General features: G+C 47.7%; 1 protein-coding gene across 2 annotated transcripts in view; it reads left to right on the forward strand.

Annotated features, from left to right (window-relative positions):
- The window catches only part of INTS7 (integrator complex subunit 7), a 48162-nt gene that overhangs the window by 5440 nt on the left and 24809 nt on the right, over positions 1-17913 (forward strand). For both annotated transcript variants that reach the window (XM_081185981.1, XM_081185982.1), the window contains exons 8-11: positions 12536-12653; positions 14191-14325; positions 14958-15055; positions 15940-16179. In XM_081185981.1, coding sequence (XP_081042107.1) covers positions 12536-12653; positions 14191-14325; positions 14958-15055; positions 15940-16179 — 591 coding nt within the window. The remainder of the gene's footprint in view (positions 1-12535; positions 12654-14190; positions 14326-14957; positions 15056-15939; positions 16180-17913) is intronic.

The raw sequence follows: 17913 nt of genomic DNA on the forward strand, positions 1-17913 counted from the left end.
TCACGCCTCCCTTTTTTGTATCCCTTTTTTAAAATTTGGTTCAGCAAATTCATATCCAATTTAGCTTATCTATTATCAATCCCATCTTACATTTTACCTTGTTGCTAGAACCCCTTCAGTTCATTTCAACGTCATCAGCATTCAAAAATTTTACAATGTTTCTGTAAATAAATTTTAAATTTCCTCCAGTCTTCTTCCACGAGCTCTTCTCCCTGGTCTCGAATTCTGCCAGTCATTTCCGCCATTTCCATGTAGTCTATTAGTTGCATTTGCCATTCTTCCAGGGTGTGTAGATCTTGTGTCTTCCAGTGCTTTGCAATGAAAATTCTTGCTGCTGCTGTAGCATACATAAAGAAAGTTCTATCCTTCTTTAACACCGATTGGCCAACTATGCCCAGGAGAAAAGCCTCTGGTTTCTTCAGAAAGGTATATTTAAATACCTTTTTCATTTCATTATAGATCATTTCCCAGAACACTATCATGCTTGTTTTGGAACTGAACCACTAGGCCTTCTTTCAGATAAGACCTGTCGAACTCTTTGTTGTTGACTTCCAAGTAGATTTGCTTAGCATCACACTCCAGATGTAGGTCTCTGTTCATCATTTTAGAGATGTAACTTTTTGTTTAAGAGCTGATTTACTCGCCATGTTTAATAAATAATAGAAAAAGCTTCTAACATTCTGCTTGGATAAACCTCCCATCACTGCTCCTATACCCTGTAGCATCTCTCATAAAGTGGTGACTCTTCATCACACTCCTCAGGCACTAAGGTAGAAAAGCTCTGTGCGAGGATTGAGGAACAAGGTGTTGAGGTTTCCAAATGTTGCTGGCCTATGGCTCTCGTCACCCCTGAACATGTTGAGTGGGACTGTTTTGAACCCAAAATAAAAAAAATTCCTTCCAGTAGCACTTTAGAGACCAACTAAGTTTGTTATTGGTATGAGCTTTTGTGTGCATGCACACTTCTTCAGTTTTGAATCCAGTAACATCTGGAGGGCCACATTCACCAAGATCACTTCACTAAGGTCATTTTTCAAGCATGTAATAGGCCAATCTTCCGTAACAGTAAATTGAGTTTATGTTACGCTCCAGTTTTTTTAAATGTATGGTTTTTATTGTATTGTATTTTGGTATTTGCTTCTCTGTCCGTTGCTTTGTGAGTCATTCAGAGAGTTCCTGTTATGTGGCAGTTAGATAAAAGGGCCCAATAAATATTAAATAAAAATAATCATTAGCAATTGGAAGGCAGTCTAGAGTAAGGCATCTACAGATCACCACCCACTTGCCACTCAGTCAGCTGTACCCTTATAGCAGATTAAAAACAGCCTTTTAGCCTTAGCCAGCCATAACTGGTTTCAGGAGTACAAGTGTTTCCAGAAATGCACTTTGGCTTTGGTGTTAATTTGTGTCCCGCCTTTTGATGGGAGTCCCCACAAGCAGCCCACGGCAGTAGTAAAATACAAGTGGAAGGTGTGTGCTTTGGTGTCTTTGCCCTGCTTCTATCCCTCTTTGTATGTAGATTACCCGTACATGCCAAAAATATGAACAAGGATGGTCAGATAGCAGTAACAGAAAGAGTAGAGAGATAGAAAAACCTGCTAGGATGGAACCTTTTGGAAAACCATTTCTTCCGGGAAAGGTTTACTTGGAAGAAATGAAATGAGAATTTGTGAGGATTCTGGTGATTGGTTGCTTGGACTATAGGGGACTCCAAGCTTGCTTTGTCTTAGGAATCCAGGGCTCCTTTGTATTGTGTGTGTGAGGCAGGGGGCAGAGGCTCAAATCTCCAGGCAATTCATTCTTGTTCAGTTTTGCATTCTTGCCTGCTCCCTCGATCCCTGCCTTCCTTGATACCTTGCCCTTCCTAGAGCTGGAACCTAGGACATCAGTGTATTTTCCTGGAGTATTGTTCTATAAAGATTACAGTGGTACCCCGCAAGACGAACGCCTCGCAAGACGGAAAACCCGCTAGACGAAAGGGTTTTCCGTTTTGGAGGCGCTTCGCAAAACGAATTTCCCTATGGGCTTCCTTCGCAAGACGAAAGCCCATAGGGAAATCTCCGGGACAGCGGGGAAGCGCAGCGCTTCTTCCCCACTGTCCTTGGACCTCCTCCGAAGGCTGGCGGTGGGGCGGAAAGCCCTTCTCCCCGCGCCAGCCTTTGGAAGGCTCCTCCGAAGGCTGGCGGTGGGGAGAAAAGCCCTTCTCCCCGCGCCAGCCTTCGGAAGGCTCCTCCGAAGGCTGGCGGTGGGGCGGAAAGCCCTTCTCCCCGCGCCAGCCTTTGGAAGCCTCCTCCGAAGGCTGGCGGTGGGGCGGAAAGCCCTTCTCCCCGCGCCAGCCTTCGGAAGGCTGCTCCGAAGGCTGGCGGTGGGGCGGAAAGCCCTTCTCCCCGCACCAGCCTTCGGAAGGCTCCTCCGAAGGCTGGCGGTGGGGCGGAAAGCCCTTCTCCCCGCGCCAGCCTTCGGAAGGCTGCTCCGAAGGCTGGCGGTGGGGCGGAAAGCCCTTCTCCCCGCGCCAGCCTTCGGAAGGCTCCTCCGAAGGCTGGCGGTGGGGCGGAAAGCCCTTCTCCCCGCGCCAGCCTTCGGAAGGCTGCTCCGAAGGCTGGCGGTGGGGCGGAAAGCCCTTCTCCCCGCGCCAGCCTTCGGAAGGCTCCTCCGAAGGCTGGCGGTGGGGCGGAAAGCCCTTCTCCCCGCGCCAGCCTTCGGAAGGCTCCTCCGAAGGCTGGCGGTGGGGAGAAAAGCCCTTCTCCCCGCGCCAGCCTTCGGAAGGCTGCTCCGAAGGCTGGCGGTGGGGCGGAAAGCCCTTCTCCCCGCGCCAGCCTTCGGAAGGCTCCTCCGAAGGCTGGCGGTGGGGCGGAAAGCCCTTCTCCCCGCGCCAGCCTTCGGAAGGCTCCTCCGAAGGCTGGCGGTGGGGCGGAAAGCCCTTCTCCCCGCGCCAGCCTTCGGAAGGCTCCTCCGAAGGCTGGCGGTGGGGAGAAAAGCCCTTCTCCCCACGCCAGCCTTCGGATGGCTGTCCTGAAGACTTGCGGTGGGAGGAGGGTTTTCCTTCCCACCGCCAACATTCAGTATGCTGTTCTGAATGTTGGCGGTGGGGAGGAAAAACCCTCCTCCCACCGCAAGCCCCGGGAACAGAGGAGAAGCGCTGCGCCCCTTCCCCTCTGTTCCCGTACCTGTCCTGAAGGCTTGCGGTGGGGAGAAAAGCCCTTCTCCGCACCGCCAGCCTGGCAAGCGGTTTCCATAGGAACGCATTAATTGATTTTCAATGCATTCCTATGGGAAACCGTGCTTCGCAAGACAAAAAACTCGCAAGAAGAAAAAACTTGCGGAACGAATTAATTTCGTCTTGCGAGGCACCACTGTACAAGTTTTCCTTGGGAGCACCAGCCTGTTTGTGTTGTTTTGAGAAAACCTTTGATTCTAGGGCTGGGGCCTGCCAGCAAGCCCTTGACAGAACTGAATTCTGCAAGATAGAGAAGTGCTTTAAAAATGCTTCCCTGGGGCAGTGTCAGAGCATTCTGATGCCTATTGCTCACACTGAGTCATTAAAACGTTATGTTCCTTAACATTTGCAGGGCTTGTACAGAAAGTGGGCAGGGCAATATGATTTGTGGTGTGTCTGCGCTTGGATTCCTATGTGTGGCTCTGGCTGCCTCGCCTCAAAAAGTTGTACAATTGGGAAAGGTTCAGAAAAGGACAACCAAGATGATCAGGAGGATAACTCCTTTCTTAGGAAAGGTTGCAGCATTTAGAGAAATGACATGATAGAACTTTGAGCATGGCATGGAGGAAGTGGGCAGAGAAAAGTTTTGCTCCTACAAGAAGTAGTGACAGCTTTAGACAAATTCATGGAGGACAAGACATGGAGGCAGTATGCTTCTGAATACCAGTTGTTGGGAGTTGCATGTGGGGAGAGGGCATTTGCAGTTGTGTCCTTCTTGCAGGCTTCTCATGTGTATCTGGTAGGCAACTGTGAAAATTATGGGGTGGGTGGGCCCTTGACCTGATCCAACAGAGCTCCTCTTCATTTAGGTGCAGATTTGCTTTGCCCAGTGGTCTCCCATACTATATTCCGGAGTTGCATCATAGTGCAATGCAGCCAGCCACCTTCTCTTCCCTGGACTTATGCATTCATGGGTGCATCGTTGAATTTGTCACAGGAAAGCAATTGAGCCATTTATTTTTCTCAGAATGGAATTTTCACCCTGCTCTTAACAAATTCACCTTGTCAGTTTCTGTGTAAGTTCTGGTTCCGCCTTTATTCTGATCAGATCTTTAATAAAGAGTTTTGAGGGATTGCCTAGTTAACAAATGTATCAATTTTTTTTTTCAAATGCAGCTTTTGATTAAATTTTTACTCCAGATCGACTTTTTCTTATTTGGTAAATTAATGAAAAAATGCAGCGAGCCATGCAAAAACATGTCAGCAGCTTCAGATGGCTTGACGCATCATAAATGATAGTGGGGCTTAGGCAATTTGAAGAGAGTTTAGTTGTTGTCCAAATTATCCTTTACGTGCAGCCAGCTAGAAGTGGCTGTTTCCCACTTACTTGTCTGTGAGCTGCCCCCACCCCACCCCCAAACTACCGTATTTTTCGCCCTATAGGACGAACTTTTTCACCTCCAAAAATGAAGGGGAAATGTGTGTGCGTCCTATGGGGTGAATGCAGGCTTTTGCTGAAGCATGGAGAGCGAGAGGGGTCGGTGCGCACCGACCCCTCTTTCTCTCCAGGCTTCAGGAAGCTATCCCCCCAGCCCGCAAGCTCCCAGAGCGATGCCAAAGCTGCGCGCAGCTTCGCCATCGCTCTGGGACCCGTTCTGGGGGCTGGAGTCGGGGGAAGCTCCAGCTTCCCCCGCCCACAGCCTTGCAAGCTCCCAGAGCGATGGCGAACGTGTGCGCACCTTCGCCATCGCTCTCCGACCCGTTCTGGGGGCGGGGGAAGCTCGGGCTACCCCCAGCCCCGCAAGCTCCGGGAGCGATGGCGAAGGTGCGCTCACCTTCGCCAGTGCTCTCCGACCCGCTCTGGGGGCTATTAGGATATTTCCGTTCCACCTTAAAAAGGGAGCAGGTTGTTGTGTCACAGCCTGCGTATTTCCTGTTCACAGGAGGTTTATGCTTTTGTACAGTGGTGCCTCGCAAGACGAAATTAATTCGTTCCGCAAGTCTCTTCGTCTTGCGTTTTTTTCGTCTTGCGATGCATGGTTTCCCATAGGAATGCATTGAAAATCAATTAATGCGTTCCTAGGGAAACCGCCTTCAGACCAGGTCCGGGGACAGTCTGTCCCCGGACCTCTTCTGAAGGCTGGGGGGGGGGGGACAAGGGCTTTTCTTCCCACCCCCAGCATTTTAAAAAACCCTGGGACAGCGGAGGACTTCTCCGCTGTGCGGGGCTATCTTAAAATGCTGGCGGGCGGCATTTTAAAATCGCCCCGGACAGCGGAGGACTTCTCCGCTGTCCGGGGCGATTTAAAAGCCCCTGGGAAGGCAGGCAGGGGGGACAAAGACTTTCGCCCCCTGCCCGCCTTCAGAAGGTGTCCCCGCCCCCCGCCCCACTTCGGAACAGCTTTCCGAAGTGGGGCGGATGGGACAGGTGTCCCCGCCCCCCCGCCCCACTTCGGAAAGCTGTTCCGAAGTGGGGCGGCGGCGGCAGGTGTCCCCGCCCCCCCGCCCCACTTCGGAACAGCTTTCCGAAGTGGGGCGGCGGCGGCAGGTGTCCCCGCCCCCCCCGCCCCACTTCGGAACAGCTTTCCGAAGTGGGGCGGATGGGACAGGTGTCCCCGCCCCCCCCGCCCCACTTCGGAAAGCTGTTCCGAAGTGGGGCGGCGGCGGCAGGTGTCCCCGCCCCCCCGCCCCACTTCGGAAAGCTGTTCCGAAGTGGGGCGGCGGCGGCAGGTGTCCCCGCCCCCCCGCCCCACTTCGGAACAGCTTTCCGAAGTAGGGCGGATGGGACAGGTGTCCCCGCCCCCCCGCCCCACTTCGGAAAACTGTTCCGAAGTGGGGCGGCGGCGGCAGGTGTCCCCGCCCCCCGCCCCACTTCGGAAAGCTGTTCCGAAGTGGGGCGGCGGCGGCAGGTGTCCCCGCCCCTCGCCCCACTTCGGAACAGCTTTCCGAAGTGGGGCGGATGGGACAGGTGTCCCCGCCCCCCCGCCCCACTTCGGAAAGCTGTTCCGAAGTGGGGCGGCGGCGGCAGGTGTCCCCGCCCCCCCGCCCCACTTCGGAAAGCTGTTCCGAAGTGGGGCGGCGGCGGCAGGTGTCCCCGCCCCCCCCCGCCCCACTTCGGAAAGCTGTTCCGAAGTGGGGCGGCGGCGGCAGGTGTCCCCGCCCCCCCGCCCCACTTCGGAAAGCTGTTCCGAAGTGGGGCGGCGGCGGCAGGTGTCCCCGCCCCCCCGCCCCACTTCGGAAAGCTGTTCCGAAGTGGGGCGGCGGCGGCAGGTGTCCCCGCCCCCACGCCCCACTTCTGAAAGCTGTTCCGAAGTGGGGCGGCGGCGGCAGGTGTCCCCGCCCCCCCGCCCCACTTCGGAAAGCGAAGTGCGCTGCTTTGCCCAGAGTGCTTTTAAACGCGGGCGGCTGGGAAGGAATCCCTTGGCCCCCCGCCGGACTTAAAAAGAGCTTCGGGAAGTCCCGCGGGGGGCCAAGGGATTCCCTCCCAGCCGCCCGCATTTAAAAGCACTCTGGGCAAAGCAGCGAAGTGCGCTGCTTTGCCCAGAGTGCTTTTAAACGCGGGCGGCTGGGAAGGAATCCCTTGGCCCCCCGCCGGACTTAAAAAGAGCTTCGGGAAGTCCCGCGGGGGGCCAAGGGATTCCCTCCCAGCCGCCCGCATTTAAAAGCACTCTGGGCAAAGCAGCGAAGTGCGCTGCTTTGCCCAGAGTGCTTTTAAAAGCGGGCGGCTGGGAAGGAATCCCTTGGCCCCCCGCCGGACTTAAAAAGAGCTTCGGGAAGTCCCGCGGGGGGCCAAGGGATTCCCTCCCAGCCGCCCGCATTTAAAAGCACTCCGGGGAAAGCAGCGAAGTGCGCTGCTTTCCCCGAGCGCTTCTAAATGCGCTGCGCTTCCCCGCTGTCCCAGAGATTTCCCTATGGGCTTTCGTCTTGCGAAGCAAGCCCATAGGGAAATTCGTTTTGCGAAGCGCCTCCAAAACGGAAAACCCTTTCGTCTAGCGGGTTTTCCGTCTTGCGAGGCGTTCGTCTTGCGGGGCACCACTGTATATGCTTTCGTTTTCTCTCTGTGCCTGAGACATCGAAGCAGGCAGTCATGTTTTTTTCTTTGTTCTGACCAACGCTGAATAAAGTTGTAAATATGCTCTCCTGAGTGCATCTTTCGCTGTGCAAACTCTGCTGATAGAGCGTGCACGAGCTCTGGAATGTGGGAGCTGTTTCTGAGGCTCGTGTCGCTAACGGGAGATCGATGGATCGTCCAGAGACGACGTGGGGGCTTCATGATGGCCTTTGTCTCCCTGGCAGTATCCCAACAGGGGCTGGGGGCGGGGTAAGCTCGGGCTTTCCCCAGCCCCGCAAGCCCCGGGAGCGATGGCGAAAGTGCACTCACCTTCGCCATCGCTTTTGGACCCTTTCTGGGGGCTGGGGGCGCGCCTGGGGGGGAAATAATTTTCCCCCCTTTATTTCCCCCCCTCCCCAAATCTAGGTGCGTCCTATTGGGCGAAAAATACGGTATCTGCTGAGCTGCTGTATTGTCACAGCATGTTCACAACTATTCAGGAAAAAGCTGTAGCTTTGGAGGCCGCCCAGCGCGGGGCTCTCGCCGTCTGCCTGCCTGGCTGCCTGCGAGCTCGGCGGGCAGCGCCTCCGTCCGCAGCGCCCGCCTCGCGGCTCTCATTCCCTGCCAAAGCTCACCCAGCCAAGCCGCGCTCTCCTTCCTGCCTCGCTTTGCTGCCTCCTCCCCCCCACCCCCAAAGCTTGGAGGTTCCCCAGCAAGGGGGAGGGAAAAAATTGAAACTTACACTTTCGTGCGTCCCTCCCGGCGTGACGCTGCGCGCTGACGTCACGGGGCTGTAATGGTGGTGTGCCTCGAGATTTTTTTCATCAAACAAGTGTGCCTTTGCCCAAAAAAGGTTGGGAAACACTGACCTAGGAAGCTGCCTTATGCTGAGTGAGGTCATTGGTCCATCCAGCTCAGTATTGTCCACACTGACTGACAGCAACACTCCAGGGTTTCAAGACAGGGGTCTCTCTTAGCTGTACTTGGAAATGCCAAGCATTGAACTTGTGACCTTCTGCAACCCAAGCAGATGTTGTACTACTGAGCTACCACCCTTCTCCTTCAGCTGGAGGCAAACCTTACACAGGACCCAAGGACAAGGACAGCTTTGTGGTGTTTGCATAAAAGGAATTTGGAAACTGAGGGGGTCACGGCTAGGGATCTGCACACCAATTTCAAGAGCTGGAGTGTGCGTTTGAACTAACCGCCCAAGTCTCTAGCTGTAGGCCTCTCATCTTGTAAACATTAGAGCATTTGTTGGGACAGACTACCTGTTTAGATGAGCCCTGTTTTCATTTTGTTCTATTCTTCCGTGGCTAATGATGTGAAACAAAGGTACATGTCAGCTGCAGTGTTCTTTAATATGGTTTTCTTCCTTTCAGCCATGCTCAGTGATGCGTTGAAACGTTCTAGCAAGAGGTGTTGTGATACAGACAGATGGTGGTATTTTAAATCTCTGCTATTTTCAGTCTAAAGTCAAAGGCTGGAGAGAGAAATAATTGGTGGTGCACCTTCTGCTGACAACCCTGTTTTGCTCTCCCTCACTCCTCACAGTATTGAATTCTGTCAGGTGCTCCTGCTCTGTTCTGCAGAACATTTTGATGGCTCCTGATCCCATGATCAGGACACTGTATACTGTAGTGTGACTTGGCTCTTGTTTCAGTTGTCATTGATCAGAAGTATTCTGCTAATACTGTTTTGCATGTAAGCCATACTAATTCTACTCAAGATCTGTCCAGAAGAACGAGGTGGGGAACAACGTCAAAACATGTGGGCTTTTAGCACTTTGTAGAAACTGTATTTGTTTGTTTAAATTTACATCTTGTTCCTTGGCCTCTGTGGTAACTTCTGTCTCTTACATCATGGATGTTGGCAATTTGGTTTTTAAAAAAGCAAAATAATACAGTGGTGCCTCGCAAGACGAAAATAATCCGTTCCGCGAGTCTCTTCGCCGAGCGGTTTTTTCGTCTTGCGAAGCAACCCTATTAGCGGATTAGCGCTATTAGCGGTTTAGCGGATTAGCGGCTATTAAAGGCTTAGCGGATTAGAAAAGGGGGGGGAAGCAAAAAAAAATCGGAACACTCGCAAGACGTTTTCGTCTTGCAAAGCAAGCCCATAGGGAAAATCGTCATGCGAAGCAGCTCAAAAACGGAAAACCCTTTCGTCTAGCGGGTTTTCCGTCTTGCGAGGCATTCGTCTTGCGGGGCACCACTGTATTAGAATTGGAGCTATCAGCATGCACAAGGGAAACTGTTTTAGCACTCTGGAACTTGACAAAGTGTTTTATATTATGGATGGATGTTTTGTATTTTATTAATACTATTGCCTAATACGAGTTTGTCCTGGCCTTCGAGTAGAACAATAAGCTTAAGAAAGGAACTGAGTGCAAATACTGGTGCAAGTCTTGGAAAGCTGGATTTTCATTTTATTTTGGTTAATATGAAGAGTTAACAAGGAAAGGGTCATGAGAAAATGAAAACATACGGTCTGAATATATGGGCTTTGACATGCTTTATTATTTGAATGTGCTGCTGAGTCCTGAATTTGAGCTAGGGTTCAAAGCTGAGCAAATATAACCAGCTCCCATAAATCTGGGAAGAAGGTAGGGCCTGGGCAATTTGGTTTTGTATCTGTGACACGGAAAGAGGGATTCCTGCCTTTGGTCACTATTCTGAAGATTACTAAAGATTTATATCACTCTTGCAAAATGTCAATAATGTGGTTTCCTGATAAAAAACTAGAGGAAGTGGTGGGAAAATGTGAAAGATGACTGCAAGTCTTTAACTTTCCTATAAGGTGTATTCTGACTGCTGAGATCAATGTAATATGGTACTGTATTACCTATTTTAGAAGACAATGGCAAACTGAGTGATTTATTTAGTTTTAAACACTCTAGGGGCACAATCAAATTTCATTTTCATTTTCTCTGTAATTTGTGGTTGTGCATGAAAGGAACTCTTTTTCTTTGTGCATGGAAGTTCCAAAAGGCTAGCACAAAATTGGGTGTTTCTTCTGTCCAGCGTGTTGTGATGAAAGGAACAAATGTAATTTCTTTAGAGAGTTCTGTTAAGCACTGGAGCATCATATAGCAATGGCAAGGAAATTCATCAGTGAATTGGAGGGGTTCTATTGATGGGTGTAACATACACAGTTCCATTTAAAACATAAACAAATCTGGTCTTTCCCCCTTGCCTTAGTTGGACATTCGACACTTTCTTTGTTTTCTGCATATTGAAAATCTGACTGTCTTCAGAATTCTATTTTGTTCTTAAAGCTTTTCTTATCACCCACGGAGGTGGGTGAAACTTTGAAATACACAGGCGCTATCAGCTGAAAAGCCAAAATTAGAACAGATTTGTCTGTGACTTCTTTTGGCCTGCATAGTTTCTTCTCCTTCCCCACACACCTGTCAGTTCCATTAATCTTGCCACTTCCTCCTCCTGCCCTATTTTTCCTTTCTTCCACATCCAATCTCTCCTCAAGCATCATTAATTCTGTAAAAATCCAAAAATGACAGCTAGAATAGATTATTCTAATCTGATGCCGAAAAAGATGCTTTGCATGCTTTATTCCATGCAGATGCTGTCTTATCTAGCTTCCCCCCCCCCTTTTGTACGGAGGGGAGAAGGTCCTTCCACCAGGTCTTGCATCACCTTTTATTAGGCCACTAATAAAAAGACCACTTTTCAGAACAAATAAACAAGTCAGCACTTAGTAAGGACTGTTGCTCTAAAAGGAAACTATTTTTTCTATGCCTATGAAAGTTTGCCAACAGGAAAATAACTTTTGTTGCATATCAGCAGCTGCTGCTGATACTAGTTAAGGGCAGATAGAGATGCTCTGTGCTTATTTTTGAGGCTTCTGTATTCCTTAGGTTGTGTGGGCTACCAAGACATGTCTGAGACTTGCTCCCTCCTTTCACTTTTTTACCCCTGAAGGTGTGTTGCTTAAGTGAGAAGCATTTTGCCTAGAAGAGGGCAGGGGCTATAAATGCATTCAGTTGTACCTGACCTTTAAATGATGATGCCATGTTAGTGAATGTTGTGCATAGGATTTTATTCTGTCTCCTGCAGCAGCACAAAGGAAGCTACCAGTGTACTTCACAGTGACATTTACTCTTTCCCAGTTGAGAGACATATCCTTGCATGGAATGACACTTCCTTTCCTGGTGTGAATGAATGGGAAATACCAGGCTGGTAATTCAGCTCAAAAATAATTGACTTAGTGAAGTGCATAGCACACTGATTCTCATGACCGACCACAGCTTCTCTGACTGATTTCATACTGGCATGTTCATCACCCATGGCTCCAGTAACAAATGTTGACTTGCATGTTTGAGGCAGCCATCACATGTGAGAAAGACCACAGGTAAAGCTTACCTGTCACCTCACATAACCTCAAACAGGACCTGGCATGGTGTAGTGACTAAGAGCTATTGAGCTGTGAGCCTGGAAGCCTGAAATTCAAGGGTGTTATTCAGCACACTCACTCCATCAGCTCAAGGACTTTCGGCTGCACAGTGGGACAACCTCACTCCAGGCACCCCGTAAATTTGTTCTGGGTTTCCCCCCAATCTTCAAGAGTGGATTTGGAGAGGGTGGAGGCACATGCAGAGAGAGGAGACGGTTCTGTTGCGCAAAAAGAAATCCCTGAGCTAATGGAATGTGGGATACCTCCCCAAATCCCATAGTGTAGAATTATAGAATTTAGAGCTGAAATGGCCCTTGGTGGTTATCCCTTACAAGAGAAGACATTGTTCCTGTGCCTAAATTGCTCCAGAAAATGAGAGCTGGCTACCTCCTGAGGTGGTCTTTCCCACTATCAAACAGCTCTTTGCATTAAGACGTGTTTTTCCCCTCTGATGTTTAGGTGAAATTATGTTTCTTGCCATTTCAAAACTCATTAGTTTAGGTCCTGCCCACTGGAGCAACAGAGAACAAATCTGCCTTCTCCTCATTGGGCAGCCTTAGGCAAGATGCTTTCTCTCTTTCTCAGCTCCACAACCTACAATATGCGGATAATGTTGAACAGCTTTATAGGGTTATTATAAAGACTGCTGAGATAATGTTTGTGAAGAATTTTGAATACCCAGGCCTTATACAATTGCCAAGTATTTACGGTTACTAATAATCCCCCCCCAATGGAGGTACTTTGCATCCTCAATCAGGAATCATCAAGTTATTATTATTTACTATTATATATTTTATTACATTTCTGTTATGTAAATGTTATGTATGCGTGTGAATAAAGCGTGATGAACACATGTTAATAATTTTTAATTCATTTTCCTTCCTTGTACTAAAATTGTTCTATCTCCTGGCTTTTAGGCACTATGTGAATGTGCTCTTCAAACTCCTTATGACAGTATGAAACTAGGCATGCTATCTGTACTTTCCACACTGTCGGGGACAATAGCCATCAAACAGTACTTCAGCATTGCTCCGGGTATGAATAGATTAGATCAGCCAAATTTTGGCACACTTTCAATTTTTCCCTGGTGTTGTTGCAGATATTAGTATAAGTGGTGCTTTTCAGTCTTTTGAACACTGTAAATAATGTTGAAAAGTGTGTTTCCTTGGAAGGCACTGCAGCAGTTCAAAAACTGCAGAGCTAATTTTAATCACATTGTAAGACTCTGATAATGACCGAAATTATAAACCAAGAAACTAGTCTTGTGCTACAGTTGCCTTCCACATTAGTATTCTCTGACACCCTTCTTCTCTGCATATGATCATTTTAAAACCTGCACTTCCCTAGCATGAATTAATATGTTAGACAATAAGATAGAATACATTATTTACCTTTTAGTTGCCTGGGTTGCTGTTTTCGCTACACACAGCATTGCATGAACTGATTGGTACATCTGATTTAAACCATCCTCTGCTCTCCAGCTATGTCTCAGGATGGTCTCTAAGTTAATCAGATTGTTGATGCATTCTGTGTTTGGAGTCCTGATTTGGTTTATGTGAAGGTCTATTGATTTTGGAGGAGTTTAAACCCACTTATCTTTGGTAGCTCTTTGAATCTGAATGAATGATTTGTTGTCTTCATATTCCGCTCCTTCTCCAATGAACTTGGAACAGTCTTTCAACCTTGAAACAAGCCCCCTGAAGCAAGGTAGACTGAGAAACGATGAGGATCCCAAAGCCACCCTGCAGACAATTTTTCTGCAAGGGTGTGGAGTATCTACCATTTCACTTTAAAATAAATATATGGAGGGGCTGATGGAATCTAGGGTATATTGTAGTGATTGGAACTTGAATAAATTTGAGATAAGATGGATGTGGATAGTGGCCATCTGGCTGTTCTGTGTTTTGGAAAAGCAGTATAGTTCTGTGCAGGTTCTACAATGTTGGCTTAAGAGCCAACATTATTTGTAGTCATCTTTGGGCCCTCCCTACTCCTGTGCATGCTGTTTCTGAAAAAAATGCTCACGATAAAGCAAAAACTCAGCTCTTGGGCCCCCAACCCCCCAGGACTTCTGTCATGAACAAATCACTTGGGTGGGAGGGACAGAGTCATATTTCATTGAGGCATTGAAGAAGCTGAAAAATGACAGCAGCATCCCCTTCCCAAAGCCTCTAGAGGTACTGAGAAATAAGGAAATTTAGAGAGGGACTTGTGCTGCTGCTTCCCTTTCTGGAAGCTTTGCAACTTGCTCAGACGGATGCACTACACCAGTCTTACTTCTTATTAGAAGACATCTGAAGGCAGGCCTGTATAGGGAGTTTTTAATGTTTGATGTCTTACTGTGTTTTAATTTGTTGGAAGCTACCCAGAGTGGCTGGGATAACCCAGTCTGATGGGTGGCGTTATTGTTATTAAAATAAATACCCCTTTATAGCTTAGTTGGAGCTTAGGCAATGCTTATAACCAGACCATCTTCCTATTTTTCCCTTGCTCTTAAACTGTGGAAAAGAAAATACTGCATGTAATGAACAAGGCTTTGCTGTTTAGAAGTACCCTACTATTTCTCCCTTAGGAGCAACAGCTACGACAACAAGATCATCCGATATAGTCAAACTAGCACAGGAATGCTGTTACCATAATAACCAGGGTATTGCGGCTCATGGAGTCCGAGTTCTGACAAACATAGCTGCTTCATGCCAGGAAAAAGGTAATTCTAAAAGGATGGGTGGGTGGGTGTCACAGTATATCTCCCCATGTTTGATGTAATGTGCTGTGTTTTCCTTTGGAAACAAGTTGAACTCATGTGGACGTCTATCTTTGATGCTAAACTAGAGAGCTCAAGTAATTGCTGTTTACTTTCACTATTTTTCCATAGCTTATGCAGTATTTTGTTGGAATGAGAGCTAAGCATGGTCATCCTAATGTAAATCAGTGCACTGCTCTTGAGTTGACTGGGTGTGAACTGCAGACATTCTGCTCATTTCTCTGCCAATGTAATAAAAGAGAAAATTTAAGATGGTGTTGCTGCCTTCCAGTTTATAGCCAAATCTAATGGTCATGTGGTTTGGTTTGTTTTTCATTTCACCATTTTCTCCTCCCTAACACTAAGAAATGCGTGCAAGCTAGAACTGACAGCATTTCCGTTCTTGGTGTTTTAAAATTGATGGAATTTATTTGAAACTCATTTGGCTGTGCTGTATTACTGCATCAAGGCATTTCTAGATCCCAGATTTCCAAATTATGTTAAAGGGGAAATGTTTTGTTCTCTTTCATGGCCATGAGGACCACAGTGGCTAGTATTAAAACAGTCAGGAATTAAAGTTTAAATCTTTGTCCTAGATCTTTTGCCGTTGGAGCAGGATGCTGTCTTTGGCCTCGAATCCCTCCTTGTTCTTTGTAGTCAAGACAGCAGTCCAGGTACTCAAGCGACCTTAAAGGTAAATAATAAATCCACCCCCACCAACCCAGTTGTCTTCCATATTAATCTATGTAAGAGCAATGCAGGTTGTTTTAGTGGGGCTGGCTAACTACTTAAAATAGAAATAAATGCCCAAGCACTACAGAAGGCACGCAGATCAAGGGCAGGACTCATTAAGTTAGCAAGTCCGGAGTAGCCCAACATTTGCCTCACTGTGCTCTTGTGAACTGGCCACCCCATATAACCAAAGAGTGAGGACTGACATGCAAATGAGTTAACGGCCTTTGTGGAGCAGGTAGTCAGGAAAAATACTTGGGATAGGTGAATATGTAGTTTGTCTCATTGTCGTTCCATACAATAAGTAGTCATATTATATGTGTTGACTGTATATTGCATGAGTCTCATCTTTGTAAAAACAGAACGGAGATGGGACTAGAGTGCTATCCTACGTTTAAACCACATAAACCACAGTTCGATCCTGGCTTCTTCCAATGAATCATAGTTTAAGCTAAACACAGTTTATCCTTTTTAGGCAGGATATAATCAGCCCAGCTTAGTTTTAAGTTTAGAAGCAGCTGATGATTCCCTAAGCTGGAAGGGTCTGCTGTACAGAAGCTTAAGGGCAGTATCCAACAAAACATTTCCATTAATGCAAGGACTTCTGGCTCTGCAGCGTAACTTCCATTCCCTCTCCTCTCTCTGTGCACTTCCTAAATCTGAATCCTCCCTGCATGTTCTTTAGTTTAGAGGGTTTTGTGGTTTGGCAGAATGCCTTTGTGTTTTTTGGTTTATCCTTTATTTTGCACCTTCATGGTTACATGAATGTTGTGACCAAAAACGAGTAGCATTTGATAGATTTGCGATGAATGTTAAACAAGCGTTTTTTGTTTTTCCCAAATGCAGATAGCACTCACTTGCATGGTGAAGCTGGCCAAGTGTCGCCCCCACCTGAGCCAGTCCATTGTGGAGTCCTTGTTGACACAGCTGCACAGCGCTCAAGATGCTGCCAGGATTCTCATGTGCCACTGCTTGGCAGCCATTGCCATGCAGTTACCGGTCTTGGGAGACGGAATGCTGGGGGACCTGATGGATCTCTATAAAGTGATTGGACGATCTGCATCTGATAAACAGCAAGAGCTTTTAGTAAGCAACATTGATTCCAGATATAGCAAACTGGTCCTGGGTACCATTGGATTGAATAACCATTTTGTAAACATGTAGTATTAGTCAACTTGCCTCATTGCAGGGAAAACCATGATGCAGTTACAACATTGCTGTGTCTTTTGCTTTCTCTTCTCATCATGGGGTTTCTTTCTCTTTTTTTGTATCCTTGTATCCTTTGCCATGTTTCTTCTGTCTCATTCTTTCACAGCGTTAGCATTCACGTTTAAAAGACTTGTTACTTCTCTTTTCATTTTTGGTTATCAAACCTGTTGTAATAATAGTAATAATGATAATATTTTTTTATTTATACCCCGCCCTCCCCAGCCAAGGCTGGGCTCAGGGCGGCTAACAAGCAATAATAAAAACAAGTTGAATGAATACAACTTTAAAACAAGATTAAAATGCAACATTAGTGTTGTAGAGAAATGCATAGTGGTTTTGGATAACAATTTTACACGAAAGGATTTCATTGCTTCTCGTTTCCTGCCTGTGGTACTGGAGGAATGTGTCTATGAACTTGTGAGAGAGTGAAAGCACATTATGACAAACCACTGGTCCAACAAGTTTGAAAGCATATATCTGGGCAGACCTATCCTTCATCTAACCTATGATTGCCACTAGTCATGATGCTTTCAAATAACCCCATAATTTTCAAAGCCAAAATGCTTCTGTCTAACAAATATGAGGGATTAGCATCAGAGCACTGTTTTAGAGAGAAGCTTGTTTGGCTACTAGATGAGGTGCTAGATAGACAGTTGGCTTTTTTAATTAAATAATGATGTCACTGGACACCTTGGATTTCATGAAGTCAATGTGATTACTGAAAGAGGTGTGTGCGTGTGTGTGTGTGTGTGTGTGTGTAGAGAGAGAGAGGAAGAGAGCATTTTTAATACTGTAAATGAAAAAAAAACCCCATTGAACTTGATGGTACAGAGGAGTGGCATGTTAAATTGTTTAACTTCTATTAAGTAAGCATCAAACAGATGTTTGTATTTTTCAGCCAGTAAAGGAAACTGAAAAGTCTGCATCCCAAACCTGAAACACATCCATTTAGGAGTATATCTGCAGTCTTATTAATCTTAATCCTCCTTCAGTCCAGTAGGTGGCACTTGTTTTACATGGGTGGTCAGCTTGGCCTGGAAATGACAGCACCACTGGAAAAAGTCTTACCCATTTCCACCATGGCTGTAGACAGGACAACTCAAAGTGGATTTGATGCATCCCATGTCTGCATGGTTTTTGTATTGCCCACCTTATCCAAGTGGCAGCCCTTGTGCACACCCCATTTGATTTGAATCTTGCCCAATCCACGGATAATGTGGGTTGGGGAGCGACTTTACTCAGCTGTGGAGGTGTTGAAGCGCATTATGTGGGTGCGGTTTTTTATACCGTATTTTTCGGACTATTGGACGCACCGGTCCATAGGACGCACCTAGATTGGGGGGGGGGGGGAAATAAAGGCAAAAAAAATTTATCCCCCCCCCCCCAGGCGCGGGGCTGGGGCGGGGAAGCCCGAGCTTCCCCCTCCCCCAGAACGGGACCCAGAGCCATGCTTTGGCATCGCTCTGGGAACTTGCGGGGCTGGGGGAGGAGGAAGCCTTCCGCCAACCTCCAAACCATGTCGGGAGACAGCGGGATGGCGCGCTGCGCCTCTCCCGCTGTCCCCCGAGCTTGTGGGGCTGGCGGTGGGGCTCTCCTGAAGCCGGGAGGTTG

This window comes from Podarcis bocagei (assembly GCF_964188305.1).
Source record: "Podarcis bocagei genome assembly, chromosome: 3".
Taxonomy (NCBI): Eukaryota; Metazoa; Chordata; class Lepidosauria; order Squamata; family Lacertidae; genus Podarcis; species Podarcis bocagei.